The sequence below is a fragment of the Durio zibethinus genome, chromosome 2 (genome assembly GCF_047325235.1).
Source record: "Durio zibethinus cultivar Kanyao isolate XHJ-2024 chromosome 2, ASM4732523v1, whole genome shotgun sequence".
NCBI lineage: Eukaryota > Viridiplantae > Streptophyta > Magnoliopsida > Malvales > Malvaceae > Durio > Durio zibethinus.
Genome location: NC_143163.1, coordinates 2971165 through 2991440, shown reverse-complemented (window position 1 = coordinate 2991440; position 20276 = coordinate 2971165). Strand labels below are relative to the sequence as shown.

Sequence of the window (20276 nt, the reverse complement as noted above, 5' to 3'; positions counted from 1 at the left end):
TTTGAATTGATCTAATTTTTGATGGGCAAATGACTCTTCGTTTGTAAATTACAACTACCCCATCCACATTATGTACTGCACAAAATTGATGAGGTTGGTGCCGATTTGCCCGACTGATGTGATGATCTGTTACACTATTACATATCAAAAGTTTTTGAAGTCAACTGGCTGATAAAGGCATCCATACAGCTCAACAAATCATAACCTCAAGAGAAGGGTAAAGAACAGCTAGCTGAAAACAGTTAGAATAAGCCAATAATGGATTCCCTTGCTTCAGGCAATGGCAAACGCACCCGCCCCCACCCAAAAGGAAGTAAATAACTACGGCAGACAAAGCCGGACAAAGTTTCAAAACACCAGTAATCTATATTGTAGATTATAATGGTATGATATTTTCATATCAAGAAATACATAAGATTTTTTTTTATCAACTTGTTATTACTAATAATCCAATATGCAAAACAAAAAATTCAAAATAAATATAATATTATTATTTTTGCTTGAAATTGTTAATATTTTAAATTTTATTAATTTAAACAAAATTTTAATATTTTATCTACGGATGATGTTACTGTTGACCATACTGCTTTTTATTCATAATCTCCTATTCATTAAATTTTTGTTGTGTCTAATTATTCTCAATTATGATCTATCCAGAGTCCGCTAGCTTACAAATTACTTGAAATGTAAAAAAAATGGCAGGCACAAAGCACCAGCACCGCCTCTTTTCTACGTCTTTGTCCTGTCCTCTACATTCTTGGGAATGCCCACTTGCCTATCAAATTTCAGGGACATACTTGAAATTTTTTCTCTTTTATAAACGGTGCTTGGTTCCACGTTCAATCCATTGTCGTCTACGCCACACAAAGATACCCCTAAGCTATGTGTTGGTTGCTTTTGGATTTTTCTTTTTTTTTTCTTGAAAAGTTAGGTTTTTCTTGTTTGAATCTTTAATTTTAAATGCAAGTGTATAAAAAAAAAAAAAAAAAGCTTAAATTTACAGTACAAATAATAATCGAAATTGTCATAAGTTAAAAAAAAATGAAGGGGCAAGGTTTAACAAAAGTTGGAATTTTATATTTTTATGGTATGATATTAAATTACAAGACTAATAACATATATAAGGCAAATCCCAATGATTTTGGGCCAAAAAAAAAATACATACTATTCAATTTTTCAAAATTTTTAATAGTCTTGAGAGTTCTGATTTATTTATCAATTTTGCAATTTATTATGAGTTACCATTTGTATTTATAATTGTGTGATAACTCCCACGGAAATAAAAACTCTATTTTTGATTTTAAAATAGATTGGAGTTTAAAAATTCCCTTAACAACATTGTTAAGTTAGATAAATCAAAGGTTAATTAATTAAATTTAAAAAAATCAGAATTTAAATTTTGATTCTAAATCAATTTAAAATTCAAATTGTCCAGTTATCTAGGTAAATAAACAGCCTAATTTCTTATAGTTATATCATGTGATTTATATTTATTTTAAACAATTATTAATTGTTTCCTTAATTATCACAATTTCTTATAATTTTCGAAGAAAAGTCTTGAAAAAGATGTTGGTGACTGCAACATGGTGGAGCCACTAAACTAGGCATTGAAACTGTTCCACTTCAAGAACCGTTAAACGTTCGAGTGTTACAGACATCCTTCAAACTGAGAGTAGAACAAATAGCAAACCCTGGCTGTTTCCGTTTCAGCATCTTCACTATTTTTTAACAATTCAATGAACAAAGGGACCCACAACAAAACGACCCTCACCCTCCCCAGCCTTTTTGGTTTATAATACAAGCAAATTGTTCCCTACTCACGTTTTGTGATGCATGTGAAGTTCACTGACAAAAGCCCAAATCAGTGTCGGCGCTTTTCCGCTTTCCCCTCACCCACGCTCTGAACAAAACTTTCACTCTCCGTCGTGACTCGTCCCCTAATCTATAATGCATTTCCCAATACAAAAAACCAGCCGAAAGGGATGAACCACGGCACTGAGACCGAGTGACCGCCCCCAAAGCCATGAAACTTTCGCTTTTTCTTTTCGTTTTCCTTCCTTTTTTTCCAGGATTCTGCCCTTTGGTTCAATCCAGCTACCATGACTACTCTGACGCATTGTCGAAATCGATTCTGTTTTTTGAGGGGCAGCGTTCGGGTTTTCTGCCACAAAACCGACGTATCGGATGGAGGGGAAATTCAGGATTGAGTGATGGGTGGATGTATAACACGGACTTAACCGGCGGATACTACGACGCGGGTGACAATGTTAAGTTCGGGTTCCCTATGGCTTTCACGACAACAATGTTGGCCTGGAGTGTGATTGAGTTTGGAGATTTAATGCCGCCGAACGAGCTGAGAAATGCACTGGTGGCGATTCGTTGGGCTACTGATTATTTGCTGAAAACTGTCTCTCAGCCTAACCGGATATTCGTTCAGGTAGTATTAATTAGCAAATTTATTGTTACTTTTATTGTACTGCTCTACCAGTAGCAGTGGCTTGTCATTTCTGGATTGGTGAGGGCAATTTGGAAACTTCAGTCATTGCTGCTGGCTGGCTTTCCTTTCAGTTGAACTAATCCGTGACTGCGTAAAAACGTGGCTAGTGTCTCTTATCCATGGCTGTCGTTTACTAACCAATTTTTGACCCGGAAATCTTACTTTTCATTCTTGGGATGCGCATTTGGCAGAATCCACCTGCTCTTGAAATCTCAGATGGAGCTGGTAATATTTGTAGAAATGAAAATGAACCCAAAGTGTAGTTTGGTCAATGAATAGTAATCTACTAATCCATTAACCCAAATCCATGTTATTAGATCCAACACTTCCCCTCTCTTGCAATAAAAGAATCTATAAACTTTTTTTTTTTGTTTCTTTACTGTCTTAAGTCAGCTTTCACTTAAATCAAAATATTGAAAGTAACAGGGCATGTTTGTTTACTTGTTAAAACAAAAACTAATGTTTATTTTTATAGTATTACGGGTGTAACAAAGGTTTTTGATGCTTGTTGGTGTGGTCACGTGCGTGACTATTTTGTGATTAAGAACCTCATTAAAATTAAATAAATTTCAGCTTCTTTAACATGGAGGCTGGGGTGGGGTGGACCAATTTTCTCTTCTAGTAAACTAATGACGATGTAAAGCTGGAATCTGGACCATATACGTATTTCCCTTTTCTTCGTAAAGTCTTTAAAATGCATGGTTCAAGTTTCGTCCTTTCTGATCGTATAGATAGGATATGTTTCTGCGCCTTTTTTGATCTCCCACGCGCTGATTTTGCACGTAATGTTACTAAATGCCAGTAGTTTTAGTTATTGTTTGGCATTGATATGATTTTTATGGATTTGGCATTTAGGTTGGGGATCCAAATGTAGACCATAGCTGTTGGGAAAGACCTGAGGATATGGACACGGCCAGGACTGTTTACGCCGTGGATGCACCAAACCCTGCTTCTGATGTGGCCGGTGAGACGGCAGCCGCCCTGGCAGCTTCATCCATGGCATTCAGATCAGTAGACCCAGGATATGCCCAGACATTGTTAAGGAATGCTGTTCAGGTTTTCCAATTTGCTGATAATTTTAGAGGTGCTTATAGTGACAATTCCAATATTAGAGACGGCGCCTGCCCATTTTACTGTGATTTTAGCGGATATCAAGTAAGTAAATATTAGGATAGAAAATAGAAATGGCTTAAAAATACTCAAGTTGGTATAATTTACTTTGATTGGGTTTCTTTCTTTTTTTGGGTTAGGACGAATTGCTTTGGGGAGCAGCCTGGTTAAGGAGGGCATCTGAAGACAACTCTTATCTTAGTTACATAGAAAACAATGGCAAAACGCTTGGTGCTGAAGACAATATTAATGAATTCGGATGGGACAACAAGCATGCTGGTTTAAACGTTCTTGTCTCCAAGGTCAAGCCTCGTTTAATTTCTTACATCTTCCAAGCATGTAATCAGTTATACTTTTCTGATATTGACTTTGGTCCCCTGTGTTTCAGGAAGTGTTGGAAGGAAATATGTACTCTCTTCAATCATACAAATACTCAGCTGATAGCTTCATGTGCACATTAATCCCCGATTCATCTTCATCCCACATTGAGTATACCCCTGGTGGCCTCATCTACAAGCCTGGAGGCAGCAATTTGCAACATGCAACAACAATTTCATTCCTCCTCCTCGTCTATGCTAAATACCTTGATCGTACTTCACAAACAGTTAACTGTGGGAACATAATCGTTGCTCCCATTTCTCTTCGGATGCAGGCAAAGAAGCAAGTTGATTACATTCTAGGTGATAATCCAATGGGATTATCATATATGGTTGGTTATAGCAACTATTTCCCCCAACGGATTCATCATCGTGGCTCATCTTTACCGTCGGTAATTGATCATCCTGAATTTATTGCTTGCAAGGAGGGTTCCATTTATTTTAATTCAACGAATCCTAATCCAAATGTTTTAGTTGGTGCTATAGTGGGAGGGCCTGGAGAAGATGATGTTTATGGCGACGATAGAGCTGATTTTAGGAAATCAGAGCCGACGACCTACATCAATGCACCATTTGTTGGTGTATTAGCCTATTTTGCAGCTTATCCCAATCCTAGTTAGCACCAAAGCCAACTAGATTTTGTACATATTCAATGATTTTTTTTTCTTTGGGTGGGGATTTTGATTTTAGGAAAAGGTGTCTCTAATCTTGAGTGAAGCAAAAGAGGGAAGAGGCCAATTCATGAAAATTTTTAAAAATATTTAATCACAAGAACTACTTGTGACTTTCAAGAAAGAAAGGGAATTAAAGAGCTTTTTTCTAAAGGTGTAAAATCCCAACATATACTGCCTTTAAATTTGATGAGTGAAAATGCCATTGCCAACCCTACTCCGAGTAGTGTTTTTTCATTTATTAATTTTCAATTAACTGTGACAGGATATGTTTACATGAGGAATCTAATGAACCAACACTCTTCCCTTTCCTACAGAAGTTGGAACATTGATTTTTATGTATCACCTACCATAATTTATGTGCAATTATCCCCATCCTCCCCGTACATTTTTTTCCCGCTAGTCACCTACCTTATTAAATGGTCTCACGGTCATCTTCACCGGCGGCAACAACACCGTGGGTCCATTTTCTACGGCAGAGTCTTACTTTCCTCATTATTATCTCACTTTTTTTGGTGGCTTAGATTAATTATGGACCGCTCTCACACGTGGTGGTGTCGAAACACCTGTGATAATCTAACCTAAGTTTGTCATATATGACCGTAGTGCCAATTTTTCAATAATCTGATATGTTGGTAGGTCATGATTTTAGAAATGCCTTGTTTTTTTTTTTTTTGGTAAACATTGTCTTGTATATATGAATATTCCGAGCCAAGAATTTGTTTTAGCGACAAGTTGCAATTATTTTTCGTGGGTTTAGTTAAAGTTGAAAATTGTTGACTCTATTTAGTAATATGCAAATGAAACATTCTTGGTTCCATTCATATATAAAGTTTAGCTGTTAATTGAATTTGGGGTTTATTAAATTAATTTACATAATTACCTTAAGAGGTCGAATTACATATGATGATCTTGTGTAAATATATAATAATGACTAATGACATGTTTGCATGTAGAATCACAAGGGACACACAGCTTGCCGCTCAGAGAATATTAAATCACATGCTATTTTGAATATTTATATAATCACAACCTTTTTATTTTCGTACATAAAATGATGGTTTCATCCCCAATCCCCTATCTAGTGGACAAAAAAAAAATGATGGTCATGTGAAGTAAATTTATATATATGCTTGATTATTAAACAATAAAATAATATTATATATTTTTTATAAAAAAATCATAATTTGTAAATAAAAAAAAAAAGAAATACATGTGTTAGAGATTTGATTTTAGTCTTATTAAATATTATTCTTTAAGAGTAGTTGTATCAATTAAATTAAATTAAATTGAATTTTGAGGTCAAATAATTATATTAATTTTGAGAATTTTCTTTTCAACAAAGTGAAAGCAAATAACTAATTAAAGACTAGAAAGATTTAAAGGATGTTGATGGAGAATTGAAGAGGATAATATAATGTTTAAGAATGAAAAAGAACGCAATTTACGTGATAGGGACTTCCTCTCTGTGGCCTACACCCTGTTTATAAATTTACAATGGCAAAGTTAAAGCCCAACCACTAAACTTTAGCCTCTGCGGTTGGACTTTTATCCGGTTCGATTAGGTAGGGCTCAAGCTGGTTTTTTTTTTTTTTTTTTCTCCTCCTTTTTACGCCAATTCAAAAGCATCCAATTAAGAAATTTTCAAGTGCAAAATTGAATTTAAATTCATATTTGAAAATATCCATTTACCTGAGTTTGCAATTAAGGTGAAAATAGTTTTTTATTATAGTTTTAAATAGGGAAAGTGAAATTTATCATTATATTATGACTCAATATTAAATTTTGTTGATTTTCAATAAAAATTAATGAAATTGATATATTTAATAGAATATTCCATTAATGCAAATGATAATTTTTGTTACTGTACTATTAGTGTTTGTTAATTTTTAGACAATAAATAATGAAAATGAAATGTTTATAGCAATCTTTGGTTAATGAAAATGGTAAATTTCGATTAATTTAATTATTTTTTATTCATATATTAACTAAATTAAGCTAAAAATAAAATAAGTGAAATGAAAATTTAACACAGTCAAAAATTAAAGATTTAAAGTATTTGAAATAATTAGTTACCGGCAACTTCCGTTGTAGTCTAGTTGGTTAGGATACTCGGCTCTCACCCGAGAGACCCGGGTTCAAGTCCCGGCAACGGAAATCGAAGAATCATATCGGTTCCGTTTTTTACAGCCGAAGCCTTTGAGACTTGAGAGCTGGTTATTCCTTGACACGTTGCCTTGTTTGAACGTCACGTTAGTCCATTCCCTCAAATTCAAGTCTTCTTCGGTTCTTCTCCAAGTCTAGAATAGAAAGGTGCCCTACTTTTCTTATTCTGCAAAATAGGGTTTACAGTTTTCAAAATAATTTCAATTTGGTATGTATATTTCCCGCTCTTTGTAAAGTTTTCCTACTTTGTTTTACCATTTCATCGAAGTTTTGAAATTGGAATTTTCATGTATGGCTTTAGAACTCTTTATCTTTATTTTATCTTCGATTTTGATAAACCAAAAAAGTTTGTATTCGTATGGAAAAAATTCGTTGAAGTTTATTATTTGATATATGGAATCGTTTAAAGTTCTTGCTGTTATAGTGATTTATTTGATCGTCAATTTATAAATCAGTTTTAATCTTTTTGTTTTAATTTCAACATTACATCAATTTTATTCAAGGTATAGTAGTGGCTGATGTGAGAAGTTGCTTGATTAGTATAACTTCTGCTCCTAGATATAGTTATTTGAATCATGCCTTTTGTTCTTGGACAAAATGGGAAAAAAAAAAAAAAAAAGCTTTTTGGTTGAACTTGTGTTGTTCTGATGAGGGCATTATTGTCATTCCGAATTCTATTCCCTTGGATCAGGGATGGATACTATTTGGGGTTGTTTAGAGAAATTTGCTGCACTGTTTTATAATTTGCTAGTTTGAGTAGTTGAAATCAAACTTAAAACTTCAGATTGCAATATTGAAAAGGTGTTTGTGCCACCTTTCTTAGTTGAACTGGATTATTTTTTATTCTTAAATTGTTTATCTGGTGAATGGTTATATGAAAATTTATAGAGGGGAATCGGATGAGTACATTTATACTGATGCCTATTTTTATTCTGGGAGTATCTTAACCAAATAATAATATTACCTGGTTGTTTTATGCGGTTTGTCTTGTGTAAAATTCAACATTTGCAGAGTGAAAGCATCATAGTTGTTCGACTTTGCTCCTGAATCAAGTATGTTTGGTTTGATGAAGTTTTTCAATGTGTAAACCTGTGTTTTCTTCCTGTTACTGACATTGTTTATTGTAAACTTTGTAGCAATGGATGTAGAAGATGACACAAGGGACGGCTCTGTTTCTTCTGTTATTCTTGAATCTTTGGAATCTATCTGGGAGGGAGATAAGCTTTCTGATGAAGATTTGGCTTGGGTTAATTCTTGCCTGGTTACAGATAATGAAATTGTGGAAAGTAATTGGACTTCTTTCAAAGATGTTTTGCTGGAGATCATTGGTGACCAATCTGAGTCACTTGATTCTTCTGCAACTGGAAGCAATGGTTTTTCTGGGGCAACTGAAATCAGGATAGTTCCTTCCATTGAGGAAGCAGATGCTACCAATTACTCAGGAAGAACCGATGACTATCCTGTCGTCGTTCCAATTAATGGAGACACTGAAACAAACACCAATAATATTCCCATCAAAAAGAGGACTGGTATTCTGTCACAATTTTTTCAGGAAGATCCCACTGAAACATTTCAGGGAAATCCTTTCCTGCCTACCTACAATGAGGATGAGAGAAAGGATGAAGCTGTTGATTTAGGACTTCAATTGAGTTTGTCTGCAGATGAAATGAATTCATCAACTGTGGATATCTTCAAGGTGTGGGATTTGGACATTCCAGCTGAGGAAGGTGATCTTATTAAACAGTTGAACAAGGCTGTTGCAGAGACAGAGACTGCCTTTCAATCAACGCCATTGGCTTTTGATGATTCAACAGCATGGAAAGACTTGAAAGATGAACCGCTAGATAATTTAATTGCTGGCATTGCAGATCTATCTTTAAATACTAAAAGTTTTAGTTAATTTGTCAGTCCATATTAGAATTTAGGCACATACATAATGTAGATTTGTTGCATTGCCAAGATCTATGTTGCTGTGATCTTATGACATCAACAATGAGGTAACAGGTCTTTGAAATTTTTAGTTGTAGTAATCAGGACTCAATCTCTTGAGTGTCTTATTAAAAAATATCGAGCTTTGGCTCTAATGTGTCCCGAGGGGCCATATTGCTAATGGTTCGCAGTCACCATAGCAAAACAATGATTTTTGGTGAATCTTAACCACAGATCATATGTTTTTTCACATCTGCCATGTCTAGCACGCCAGATGATGGGGTCAACAAAATCAAATGACTTGGGACAGATCATATTCTCCATGGTCAACATGGCTAGAAAAATCTCATGGACCGGATGACTTGGCATTCTGTCAGTCGTCCGGGGTTAACTCACAACTTCATCAGAACCCTAGACTTAAACCATGGCCATTAATCTGAACAAAATTAGAACCTCATGTTTGTTTTCCGGAGAAATCTCTCAAACAGCTCCAAGTTGGACAGTACTACATAGTGAATACGATGCATTTGTCTATACCCTTGATGACATTAGAAGAAGAAAAAAAAATCTTGGTTTTTCAAAACCCTATTTATATTTCAAATAATTTTTACGAGGCGAGTATAAAACCGTCCATACCAACCACGCATGCAGCTTGCCAAGTGTGCAAAATTATCATGCACATGGCACGACGACATTGGTCGACGCATGACAGCCTCAAATGTGACATCTTATGACAATAGACAACACATCTATAAATCCTGTGAGTGAGACTTGCATGTGTGGTAAAGGAAGACCAAGATTGAGGAGATAAGATTATAGTGAAAAAGCCGTTATAGCCTGCTCCAGCAGCTTCAGCGGTTAGCCTCTTTCTCTCTCAAAGCCAAAGAAAGGAGATAAAAAAATGGCATCAGCTTCGGCAACTCTCCTCAAGTCTTCACCTATCTATGACAAATCTGAGTGGGTTAAGGGCCAAAACCTCCGCCAGCCTTCAGTGTCTTTTGTCAGGTGCCACCCCACTTCCTCATCAGCCTTCACCGTCCGAGCTAGCTCCTATGCTGATGAGCTTGTTAAGACCGCAGTATGTACTAAATGCTAGTCCACTTTTCTTATAAAAATCTCGTGATTTTAGAAATAGAAGTAGAATTAATCTAGTCTTGAACCATCTTTTATGTATTAGCTTAGCCTAGTCATAAGTGAAACTCCTTACTTTATCTAGTTAGACAATTCAGATTACTAAAAGGAATACAAGTCATTGCATGCTCATATTGAAGAGTTTGCCAGTAAAATTTAAGTAATCTATGAAATTTTCAGAGGCTTCGATCATCTTCAATTTATCGATTAGATTGTATTGGTACGTTGTGAATGAGTCTGAACTATGTAGTTAAGACGCCATTTGACGTGGGTTTTTTTTTGTTCTTTTTCTTTGGATGTAGAAAACCATTGCATCCCCGGGCCGTGGTATTTTGGCCATGGATGAATCAAATGCTACATGTGGGAAGCGACTTGCCTCAATTGGTCTAGAGAACACTGAGGCTAACCGCCAAGCATACCGTACCCTTCTCGTGTCAGCCCCTGGCCTTGGCGAGTACATCTCTGGAGCTATACTTTTCGAGGAGACTCTCTACCAATCTACCACCGATGGAAAAAAGATGGTTGATGTTCTTGTTGAGCAAAAAATTGTCCCCGGTATCAAAGTTGATAAGGTAAAGCCAATAATAATTAACCATATAGTATCCACACATGCATACATATTTTCAAGGTGGCAATAAAATCTGTTTGATCAGAATTATACTAACACATGAAATTCAATGATGATAAAAACAGGGTTTGGTGCCCCTCCCTGGTTCCAACAACGAGTCCTGGTGCCAAGGTCTTGATGGTCTTTCCTCCCGCACAGCTGCCTACTACCAGCAGGGTGCTCGTTTCGCCAAATGGTATGACCATGTTTGATAAATACTCACTCATAAGATAGTGAAGAAATAGCATTCTTATATAACACTAGCTCTTTTTGATTAACCAGGCGTACTGTTGTGAGCATTCCCAATGGTCCATCTGCCTTGGCAGTCAAAGAAGCAGCTTGGGGTCTTGCCCGATATGCTGTAATTTCTCAAGTAAGTTAAGAAAGCAGCAATTATTTTGCATATGCTGCTTGTTATTTTCTCTACCACAGTCTGTTCGTGGATTGTTGCTAAAAAAATTTTGTTGCTTTCTGTTACAGGATAGTGGATTGGTCCCAATTGTGGAGCCAGAAATCTTGCTCGATGGTGAACATGGAATTGACAGGACTTTCGAAGTAGCCCAGAAGGTTTGGGCTGAGGTTTTCTTCTACCTTGCTGAGAACAATGTCATGTTTGAGGGTATCCTCCTCAAGCCCAGCATGGTCACTCCTGGTGCTGAATGCAAAGACAAGGCCACCCCTCAGCAAGTTGCTGACTACACCCTCAAGCTCCTTCAGAGGAGAATCCCCCCAGCCGTACCCGGAATCATGGTACATTTCTGTACAAACATTGTTGATCTCAGAATTGCTTGTGTAAATTGGTGAATCTAGTACTAATCGTTGAACCATTTCTGTTGAGCAGTTCTTGTCTGGTGGGCAATCTGAGGTTGAAGCAACCCTCAACTTGAACGCAATGAACCAATCTCCCAACCCATGGCACATCTCGTTCTCTTACGCCAGAGCTCTCCAGAACACTTGCTTGAAGACATGGGGAGGCAGACCCGAGAACGTTAAGGCTGCTCAAGATACACTTCTTGTCCGTGCCAAGGCCAACTCACTAGCTCAGCTCGGCAAATATGCTGGTGAAGGAGAATCAGAGGAGGCCAAGAAAGGAATGTTTGTCAAAGGCTACGTGTACTAAGAAGCTGCAAACAAAACTACAGATGAGATTCTGAAGATTGAAGATGATATTTTGATGGAGATATCTGGATATGGATTCTCTCTCAATGTGTTAATGCTTTATAGCCCTGGAGACTATTTTTGCACCTGATTACAATGTACCTTTAGCCACTTAATAAACTTCTTGTTAATGAGATTAGTTTGTGTGTACTCAAGTATGCATCATCACATACTAAAATGCTTGAATCTGCATTTTGCACTATAATTCGGTCAACTCTAATTAATTTTTGAATTATAATTTCTCAATCCTGATGCTGCTGTTCAAATACTGTTTTGTATAGTTATATAGATCATGCCTGCCCACTTCTATTGTCTTTAAGAGTTAGTACCGAGTCAAGTAAGAGTTAAAGAAGAAATTGCCCAGTTTCCATCTCTACACGTTAGAATATGCTTGATGAATTGAACTGAAGATGTTTAACTTACACTTTGCTTCTCATATTATTGTTATGTCTAAAATCAATTTAACTAGTAAGCAAAAACTATAGTCAAACATTTTCAGCCGCTATTGTGTGGCGAAAATAGAACTACTCCAGAATGAAATTGAACCAATTGTACAATGGATGCCATTTTCAGTTGCCACAGCTTGTTCAGCTTTTCATCCCCAAGATCCCAACGCAAAGAATTCACAAGAAGCATAATATTATGAATTTACCTGTCAAAGTGAACATTTTCCCCCTCAGTTATTCGTATATTTTTCACTTAAAATTTGATGTCAACTTGTCTTTCTGATCACCAGCAACAATGTTCAAGAAATTTAATCGCACGAAGATGTATACTTGGCACTGAAACAAATATAAATGTCACAACTTCACTACTACGGTTAGGCAAGAATATTGATTTTGATGCATGATAAAAATTATCTTCAACAGTTCTCATTTTTGTATATAGAATGGAATAGGCAGACCCTAATCTGACAGTAATCACATGACAACCCCTTGACTCAGTAAATACATAGATGTGAGAGAACCCATCCAGCAATATCTGCAGCCCAAAAAAAAAAAAAGTGATTGACAGTGTTATTTGATCAATTTCAAAGAATCATTATCGGCAGAGTCGAAAGAAGGGTTTGAGTGTGCATATTTGGAGGGAAATGGCAGGGAGCCACCGTAGGAGAACTACAAACAATTGCTACTTGGTTAAACAACTATATTTTCCAGTTGTTTTATATTTTATTCTAACCAAAACCAGAACCTCTACCATAGACCGTAGTCAAAGCAAATATCCCGAGAAAATGAGATGGTAAACATGGCTGTCGAGTAATTTTATAAGAAAATCTCAGACATGATGGCAACAAAACTTGAGATGTAAAAGTGTACCAATGCATGGAAGATTTTGATTGAGAGCTACATCCCAACCAACAAATTTCTAAGAAGAGAAGTTATGTAGACAGGGAAATTTCATCAAAAACAAAGGAACTATCAATTGCAGTTACAAAACATTATTGCTTTTTCAACCAAAATTTGTCCTTGCCAATGATAAATAACAGTAGTACAACTTTTGTAGACCTCTGTCACTACCCTATTAGTATTGTTTTACTCATGCCTAAAATAAGAGAGACAATCAATGAGATAGGTAGGCAAGCAGAAGCCAACATGTTACCGTCATTTTTGTTCAAAAGTTATTTAACTGTCTTATCATGCAAGAAGGTTGCTTGCATTGGACACCATTTCTTTTGAAGATATTAGCACAACTTACCCCCAAGACTATAGCCTAGACCTTCTTACTCTATGGTTCATAATTTTCATATACAGGTAAATGTGAATCCTTTTGTTTCTCATGCGATTATAGGAGTCAGGAACTGCTCAATGGGTCAAGCTCTACTCTGAAAAACCTGACAAGCCTAAACACCAAGGTCAACTTTATCAACTTGAATAGAAAAGAAGTTTCTTTGTTTTTGTTGCTTACAGGGAATGCCAACCTATATTGACTTCACTGCATGAAGTCTCCAACTTTCTGTCATTCTATTTCAGTGTTAGTAAATAGTAATCTGTATTATTCATGTTCTAGTAGCATCAGTGGGAAAGGACAAATTTTATATCCTGGTGGCAGACTGGCACTTGTTCATATGCAACTTCACCTTCAAGAGATTATGCAATATCCCAAGACAAATGCTCAGGATACGAGCAAAGAATCGATATGTTTCTAAATTATTAATGTATTGTGATTCTACAATACCTTACAATGGTACTGGCAATAATCCATCACAAAATAACCAGATAACCAAGCCCAACTTCCCACTAGGGGAAAGCTAAAGCTAGAATCTAGAATCTAGAATCTAGAATCTAGAATCTAGAATCCAGAATCCAGATTTCAACCCAAACATATGGGCTATAGCACTATGAACAAGACCCACTTTCACAGAAACAGTTCAAGATCTACACCACAATGAGTAGGACATACATGCAGACAAGGATAAAAACCAAAAACATAGAATATCAACCACGTATTTCAATCTGCAACCCAGTAGCAGTAAAGAGTACATGCTAACTTTGTCAAACTTGACAATAGTGAAGGAAATTCCCTTTCTCAGTTCAAAGTTCACATGTAGTTGACAATTCCTTATTTCATTCAGAATAACTCTGATGTCTGATCCCGAATAGACAAACAAATTATGACAAGAAAATGTAACCACAAGTTGTTTTAGAGACACATTCTTTGTCTTTCTTCAGGTCAATTACATCTCATCAAAAGAACAGAATGAGCTCTCAGGCAATAATAACCAGTGTCTTGAGCAATAGCCTTTGTCACGTGAGAGGAAGCCAACCTGCTTGGGCATTGCTATTTGTTATTTTTGCACACTTTATTAACTTTAGATCACACATATTCAAATATGTAACGAGCACACATAATAAAGATCAAGAAATGCACACAAAACAGAAAAATCTCATAACCAAATGTTAGCAATGCTCTTAAAGAAGTGAGCATGAGTCGGGGATAATAGTTATACCAACCTCAGTTTTCAGGCTCTCTTTCGAAGGATCCAACAGGGACCACACTTGCAGAGTCATGATTATTGCCACTCGAAACATCCATGGCTTGCTCCTTAAACATGAAGCAGTCACTACATTAATTAGGTTTAAAAAAGCATCCAACCACATTGCTTAACATTTAAGGTTAAGACTTAAAAACAAAAATGCAAGCAAAAAAAGGACAGAACTTTGGAAAGAATGAGACCTGATTGGTTGAAGCTTGCCCATGCATCCTTTGGGGCTTGGCATTTAGATCAATCAATTTATTCCCCACTTTTCCATCCCCATCAGCATTACCATCAAGCACTGGAACAGGAGAGACTCTATGATTTTGCCGGTTCTCTCTCACCGCAAGCTTAGGTTGCTGATTCTGATCCTTCCTTACTTCATTTTCATCATGTGGTTGCAACCCCAGTTCCTCCAAACGACCAGGCTTATCCCCTGGAAACTACAGCAGAGGGAAAGAACTTTAGCAGGCTATCTAAATATAATAAAAAGATAAAATCCTGTCTACCAAAGAGTCACAAACCTCAACTCTTTGCCTCAACAAGAGATATCTCTCATGGGTCCTTTTGCCTCCAACATGTACAATCATATCACATTGCAGGCAAAGGGAACTACCATCTACTTCACAGTAAAAAAAAGCTGCATACAAAATCAACAAATGAACAAATTTCCAAAAAGCAAAAATAAAATAAAAATCGGAACAATTATACTATTAAAAAAGAAAAAAAAAAATCATACCAGGTGCATTTTCACATATATCACAGCGTGGAACATCGCTGGGGTCCGCTAACCCAACTCTCACATGTCTACTTGCAAGCTTGTTACACATGTGAACCTGAAAACTCCCAATAAAGCTTCCTTATTGATTTAATTTAACAAAATATAAAAGAAAATTCACAAATATTCATAAAATACAACCACAGCAATCATAATTCATCAAGCAATAAACAGACTTCCCATATGCAATGGAGTGCGATTTACGGATCAGATTTTGCCCTTTTTAACTATAAAGACGATTTCAATAATTTCAATTTCAAAGCTCAACGTCGATTTTGAGAGCACCTTAAAAGATTATATGGGTATGGTATATGCAGAGTTTCAAGTCAAGTTCAAGTAAATCAAACTCTGCGTACATCAAGTATCGTATACGCATACGTAGACGTGCATAAGTAAACAGAGATTAATTAATAGAAATAGTAATAGTAATGAAAATAAAGAGACCTTTTCGTCGCAGGAGCGGCAAAGAGCGGCCTCGTCGGCGGCGCAGAAAAGGATCGCGGCGGCGCTCTCGCAGACGTCACAAAGCGTTCGCATTCTAGTTTATCTGTTTTCTTTTCCGTTTACTCCTCCTTTCTTCTCTTCGACGGCATTCTTCAACGGAGCGAAAAACACTTCATCAGAATTTCCAAACAGGAATTCAACGATTCAACAAATGATTATTCATTCAAATCGAAACAGAGAAAGAGAGCGATGCAGTGATTGAAACGAGAGAGGATCAAATTGAAAGGAAAGGATCTTGTTCAAAAGAAGAGAAGCAAAGACTCTTCTTTTTGTTTCAAAGCATCGGAGAAACTGCGAGAAAGAAATTGCCAAGAACACAACTAAAAGCTGACTCGCCGAAGTATGTAAATCTCCGTACTCGCTACTTGTTTCGTATTTTCTTTCTTTTACAATTTTTTAACTTTTCAAAAGATTGAAATTGCTCGTTTATTTTAATTTAGATAAATATAAATTTTTAGATAATCCTTTGTTATTGTGTGGACGTGTCAGCACATGAATCGAGTACAGTGCGAAGGGCAGTAAATCTGCGAGTGCTGAGCTGTCGTCGCCGTGATCTGTTCCATATTTTCAGCCGATCACCTTAAGAATAACAATCATCGACGCGCTTATTTAGGATGTGGAAGGCACGAATATCCCCAATAGCATGGCCCAAAGCACTCCTGGTAGGTGCGATTCACTCGCCTCGCTGGGCAGTCAGCTTTTCTTTGAAGTTAGCGGTATTCTATCGTTTTAAGGCTCGGTGGATAGCCATTAGATTTCCATACATCCTCTCTCTCTCTCTTGGATTTCTTTTAGAAATTGGGATTGTGTTGTCGAAATTTTTTTTTTTTCATTCACAAAAAAATATTTTCTTTTAATTTTAAGAAAAAAAAAAAACTTATGATGGTCACGTTAATAAAATGTTAAAATGAAAATTCATGACACATGGATTGATTTTCAAAATTAATACTATTATTATTTTATATGCAAATAGAAACAACACATTTTTTTCATTGAAAAAAAAACGCATTATTAATTATGTAAATAATTAAAAAAATGAATGATAGAATAGAAACGAGAAAAAAACATGGGTTTTCGTCATAGATTCGAGAGGGTGTGATGGCACTATTAAATAAGACAATGGACATTCAAAAAAAAAAGTTGAAAAGAAAACAAAAGAAGAAAGAGGTGTCATCAATGTTATGAAAGGAAAGAGCCGAAAAGTCAAAAAAAAGAAAAAAGGAAGGTTTAAAACGGGCATTGTGGTGCAGCAACTTACATATGGCCACTAGATTCAAAGGTGCAATGAAAGCTCCCCCCAAAACAATTATCGTCCGCCAATTTCATATCCTGCATCGATGGTCGACCCACCCTACATGTTTTAAGGCCATTGCTTTTGGACAGTTAGGTTGCGTTTTGCTTTACACAGTTGAGCGCGGCCCCAGAAACTTCTGGATAAACTGTCAGAAGAATATGCACTGCCTAGACCCATAGCTTATTAACTAAAGTCATTATTCAATTAGATTTTACATTTGCAGATTAAGCACTTTGAAATTTGTTGGTAAAGTGTTTAAGAGTTTTTTTTGCATAAAAAAAATCACAATCTGAAAATAAAATAATGAATTATAAGTATTGAAATTTAAATATTAAATTTATTAACTTTAATCCCTTTAAGATAATTATTTAAATTAATTAAATTAAATTTTGAATCTCAAAATTTTTTATATTCTTAAATATATATAAAAAAAACATAATGGGTTAATCGTCTTGTTGGGCGGGCTATAATGGTTTCTTTGTTTTCTTGAGGACTCGCCCACTTGGGAAAAGTGGCCCACTAATATGTCATGCAATTGGATCAGCGGGTCTACAACGTACTGCGCTTCAAGCAAAAGAATTGGGCTGCAGTCCTTCACATTTCAGGATCTTACTTTTGCTAACTCATCTCATTATTTGGGCCTTTCCCGTCTCTAGCTCGTCTCCAAACAATGTCTTTTTATTTTTAGTATAAACAAAGCCATAGTTTGCTAAAAGAAAAATGGGTTGCAGGAGCTCAGATAGTCAGATTTGAATTTTAAGTTATTTTTAATGTTATTTTTAAAAAATATTATATAAATTAATTGAGTTAAATTTGAATTCGACAATATAAAACCGAAGTTATATATCATATACAAGGTTAGTATTGACTATGGAATAATTTCTTTTTCTACATTTATATATGAATTTGGGATAAGAGAACTGATGATTAGATCAAATACCCAAATTAGCATTCAATAAACTAGCATTTGAGTAGTTGATTATTAGAACAAATCATCAAATACTCTAATGTTATTTTATTGAATATTAATGGTAAATAATTCAACTATCCTTTGACCTTCAATCCATGTTTCATTTGTTTTTTAAAATCTTTTGGGGCACAAATATCATAATTTAAACTTTGAAAAATCCATATATGTTTTAAAATGTCTTTGTGGTCAATTTTTTATTACAAAAAAAAAAAAAAAAAATTGTATTCAACTATCAAGGCTGGTGGGTGGTATGTTAGTAAGAGATGACATAAATGAATTGAGACATCTTTGCTACTCTTAAAAAAAAAAAATCCCAAAATATTCAATGAGAGTTGAAACTCGAAAGCACAAATGATGATAATAATACTTAATTAAAACGTGTTTCGTAAGTATTTAATCATAAGATTTATATTATATGTGTGCAACTAGAAATTGCACAACTTCTTTAAATATAAACCTACTTGAATTGAAGATCTGACCAAAAATTTGTGGTCAGTTTCAAGCAGCGGCACCATTACATTTATTCTAATAGAAGAAATACTTCATCGATAAATATTTTTTTAAAATATAAAATTCAAATATCAATATTTATAATTTTTTTTTAAGCTACGACGTTGATTTTTTTTTTATATATATATAAAAAGATAGATCCTACATTCCTGGCATGACCTTCGGGGAAAATGCTGAAGAAGTGTGGTAGTTAATGATTATGATAGTAGCTTTTGAAAAGAATATCCAACTACTACTGTTTTCAATAGATTGTTTCATTATTAATGTCAAACTTTATGACATTAAATCATTATCTCTTTCCCTCACCCATATCTCGTCCCCCAAGAGAGTTAGAATCTGTTCTTACGCTTTTTATTGCCCTAATCCAACATATATAGTTTCTAAAAAGCATTTATGCTTTACTTTCCACCAGGATCAAGGGAGAGATAGGCATGGTTAAAGGTTCACTTAACTTGAACATCACAGGTTCCGGAGAGTTGTGTTGTCATCAGCTAGTTTCAAAGCTGATTATTTTTTATAAGAACTTTGTCCAAGCTTGCCTATCACAGCTTCTTGTGTCATTACTAACGTGGTTGAAACCATGTCCTGTGATCAGTCAATGTCAACTTAATGCTTCTGGTTTTAACATGGTTTCTCTCCGATGTAATTTAAACTCAGAAATACATTTGCAAAACTAGCTCAAATGAAACTTGTTTCATACATATCTGGTTTAACTTTTGAGTTGGACAACTTTGTTAGATTTGGGAGCCCTTTGTTAGGTTCTCTAGTCTCTCTTTTTGCAGGGCTAGCTGATTCATTACTCTAGCTTCTTGTGGCCTTGCTCTTTTTCTTTTGAACTTTGCATTGCCTTAGTGAGGCAGCCTTAAATTAAAGCCTTACTTTTGTTGGCAATTAACCTATCAGAAAAGTGAAAACATTATCTAATATCTTTCAATCAATTATTGTACCAACTGACATATTTTCTAAATTACAAATATTTCTAATAAATTTTTATGAGCAAAAATACATGGTACTTTTTTATTAAAAATAGTGGAAATTAAAATTTTAATTTTTTTATTAATAAATTAAGTAATTTTGAGTAATATACAAAATACATTTTTAAAATATAAACTTAACTAATGCCCTAAAAAAAGGCTAGATAATCCACCAACATGACGGACCCATCAAATAATAGGTACGCGTGCAACCTTATGATCATATCACATTCAAAAGAAATCTATTTGACCTGATTTTCCCTTATTTTTTATTATTTGTTAAAGATTTTGTTATTCTACATTTCTACTTCCGTGTCTTCCTTTTTCAGCATTTTACCATGTCCCAGCCCCAGCATCATTCATGCCACATAGTGGGCCCGCCTTTGATTGACAAAAACCTCAAGCATTAACCCAACAATTGTTTTTTATTAACATTTTCGTTGCAAAGAATTGGTCGTCGGCTTAAAATTTCGACCCACATCGAGGACAGGCTCCTCAGGATTGACTTTTTCCAACACTGGTTTGGTTTTTCAATTGTTTTTTTGGACATAAAGGACAATGACAACCCTTCAGAAGCTGTACGCAATAAGGAAACAAATTTCACCGTCATTAATTATTTTGATAAT

The 20276-nt window shown here is 35.4% G+C and overlaps 4 protein-coding genes and 1 non-coding gene across 12 annotated transcripts; 4 read left to right on the top strand and 1 right to left on the bottom strand.

Moving 5' to 3' along the window:
* The first annotated feature begins 1817 nt into the window (after positions 1 to 1817).
* LOC111308816 (endoglucanase 24-like) lies at positions 1818 to 5388 on the top strand. The gene is made up of 4 exons (XM_022907438.2): positions 1818 to 2437; positions 3353 to 3652; positions 3748 to 3909; positions 3996 to 5388. Exons 1-4 carry the CDS (start codon positions 2024 to 2026, stop codon positions 4602 to 4604), a joined length of 1485 nt encoding a protein of 494 aa, XP_022763173.2. The 5' UTR covers positions 1818 to 2023; the 3' UTR covers positions 4605 to 5388.
* A 1351-nt stretch (positions 5389 to 6739) lies between these two features.
* On the top strand, positions 6740 to 6812 carry TRNAE-CUC (transfer RNA glutamic acid (anticodon CUC)). Its single transcript has one exon. It is a non-coding gene; the product is annotated as a tRNA-Glu (tRNA).
* LOC111308814 (uncharacterized) lies at positions 6753 to 8931 on the top strand. 5 transcript variants are annotated; one of them, XM_022907430.2, is made up of 3 exons: positions 6759 to 6968; positions 7833 to 7873; positions 7958 to 8931. In XM_022907430.2, exon 3 carries the CDS (start codon positions 7960 to 7962, stop codon positions 8719 to 8721), a length of 762 nt encoding a protein of 253 aa, XP_022763165.1. In that variant the 5' UTR covers positions 6759 to 6968; positions 7833 to 7873; positions 7958 to 7959; the 3' UTR covers positions 8722 to 8931. The 5 variants fall into 5 exon arrangements, with proteins under 5 accessions (XP_022763164.1, XP_022763165.1, XP_022763163.1 ...); XM_022907428.2 differs by having other exon boundaries at positions 6759 to 7029; XM_022907429.2 differs by lacking the exon at positions 7833 to 7873 and having other exon boundaries at positions 6753 to 6968.
* A 598-nt stretch (positions 8932 to 9529) lies between these two features.
* Positions 9530 to 11785, top strand: LOC111308813 (fructose-bisphosphate aldolase 1, chloroplastic-like). Its single transcript, XM_022907426.2, has 6 exons — positions 9530 to 9828; positions 10184 to 10453; positions 10575 to 10684; positions 10771 to 10861; positions 10969 to 11238; positions 11330 to 11785. The coding sequence occupies exons 1-6, from the start codon at positions 9652 to 9654 to the stop codon at positions 11606 to 11608; spliced, it is 1197 nt and encodes a 398-aa protein (XP_022763161.1). The 5' UTR covers positions 9530 to 9651; the 3' UTR covers positions 11609 to 11785.
* Positions 10440 to 16398, bottom strand: LOC111308815 (B-box zinc finger protein 19-like). Of its 4 annotated transcripts, none has more exons than XM_089745830.1 (6): positions 15843 to 16398; positions 15360 to 15456; positions 15145 to 15260; positions 14821 to 15063; positions 14598 to 14688; positions 10440 to 12428 (listed from the first exon to the last, which is right to left on the bottom strand). In XM_089745830.1, the coding sequence occupies exons 1-5, from the start codon at positions 15933 to 15935 to the stop codon at positions 14599 to 14601; spliced, it is 639 nt and encodes a 212-aa protein (XP_089601956.1). In that variant the 5' UTR covers positions 15936 to 16398; the 3' UTR covers positions 10440 to 12428; position 14598. The 4 variants fall into 4 exon arrangements, with proteins under 4 accessions (XP_089601956.1, XP_022763168.1, XP_022763169.1 ...); XM_022907433.2 differs by having other exon boundaries at positions 10440 to 12298; XM_022907434.2 differs by lacking the exon at positions 10440 to 12428 and adding an exon at positions 12440 to 12627.
* Positions 16399 to 20276: the final 3878 nt, after the last annotated feature.

What these genes read in the sequence shown, in the direction of transcription:
- LOC111308816 (XM_022907438.2), top strand. Translation starts at nt 2,024, where the DNA reads ATGAAACTTTCGCTTTTTCTTTTCGTTTTCCTTCCTTTTTTTCCAGGA. An exon ending in CTAACCGGATATTCGTTCAG is followed by an intron (nt 2,438 to 3,352) that starts GTAGTATTAATT and finishes TTTGGCATTTAG; the next exon opens with GTTGGGGATCCAAATGTAGA. An exon ending in TAAACGTTCTTGTCTCCAAG is followed by an intron (nt 3,910 to 3,995) that starts GTCAAGCCTCGT and finishes CCTGTGTTTCAG; the next exon opens with GAAGTGTTGGAAGGAAATAT.
- LOC111308814 (XM_022907429.2), top strand. Translation starts at nt 7,960, where the DNA reads ATGGATGTAGAAGATGACACAAGGGACGGCTCTGTTTCTTCTGTTATT.
- LOC111308813 (XM_022907426.2), top strand. Translation starts at nt 9,652, where the DNA reads ATGGCATCAGCTTCGGCAACTCTCCTCAAGTCTTCACCTATCTATGAC. An exon ending in ATGAGCTTGTTAAGACCGCA is followed by an intron (nt 9,829 to 10,183) that starts GTATGTACTAAA and finishes CTTTGGATGTAG; the next exon opens with AAAACCATTGCATCCCCGGG. An exon ending in CCGGTATCAAAGTTGATAAG is followed by an intron (nt 10,454 to 10,574) that starts GTAAAGCCAATA and finishes TGATAAAAACAG; the next exon opens with GGTTTGGTGCCCCTCCCTGG.
- LOC111308815 (XM_089745830.1), bottom strand. Translation starts at nt 15,935, where the DNA reads ATGCGAACGCTTTGTGACGTCTGCGAGAGCGCCGCCGCGATCCTTTTC. An exon ending in GCCGCTCCTGCGACGAAAAG is followed by an intron (nt 15,457 to 15,842) that starts GTCTCTTTATTT and finishes GGGAGTTTTCAG; the next exon opens with GTTCACATGTGTAACAAGCT. An exon ending in GGCAAGCTTCAACCAATCAG is followed by an intron (nt 14,689 to 14,820) that starts GTCTCATTCTTT and finishes TTCATGTTTAAG; the next exon opens with GAGCAAGCCATGGATGTTTC.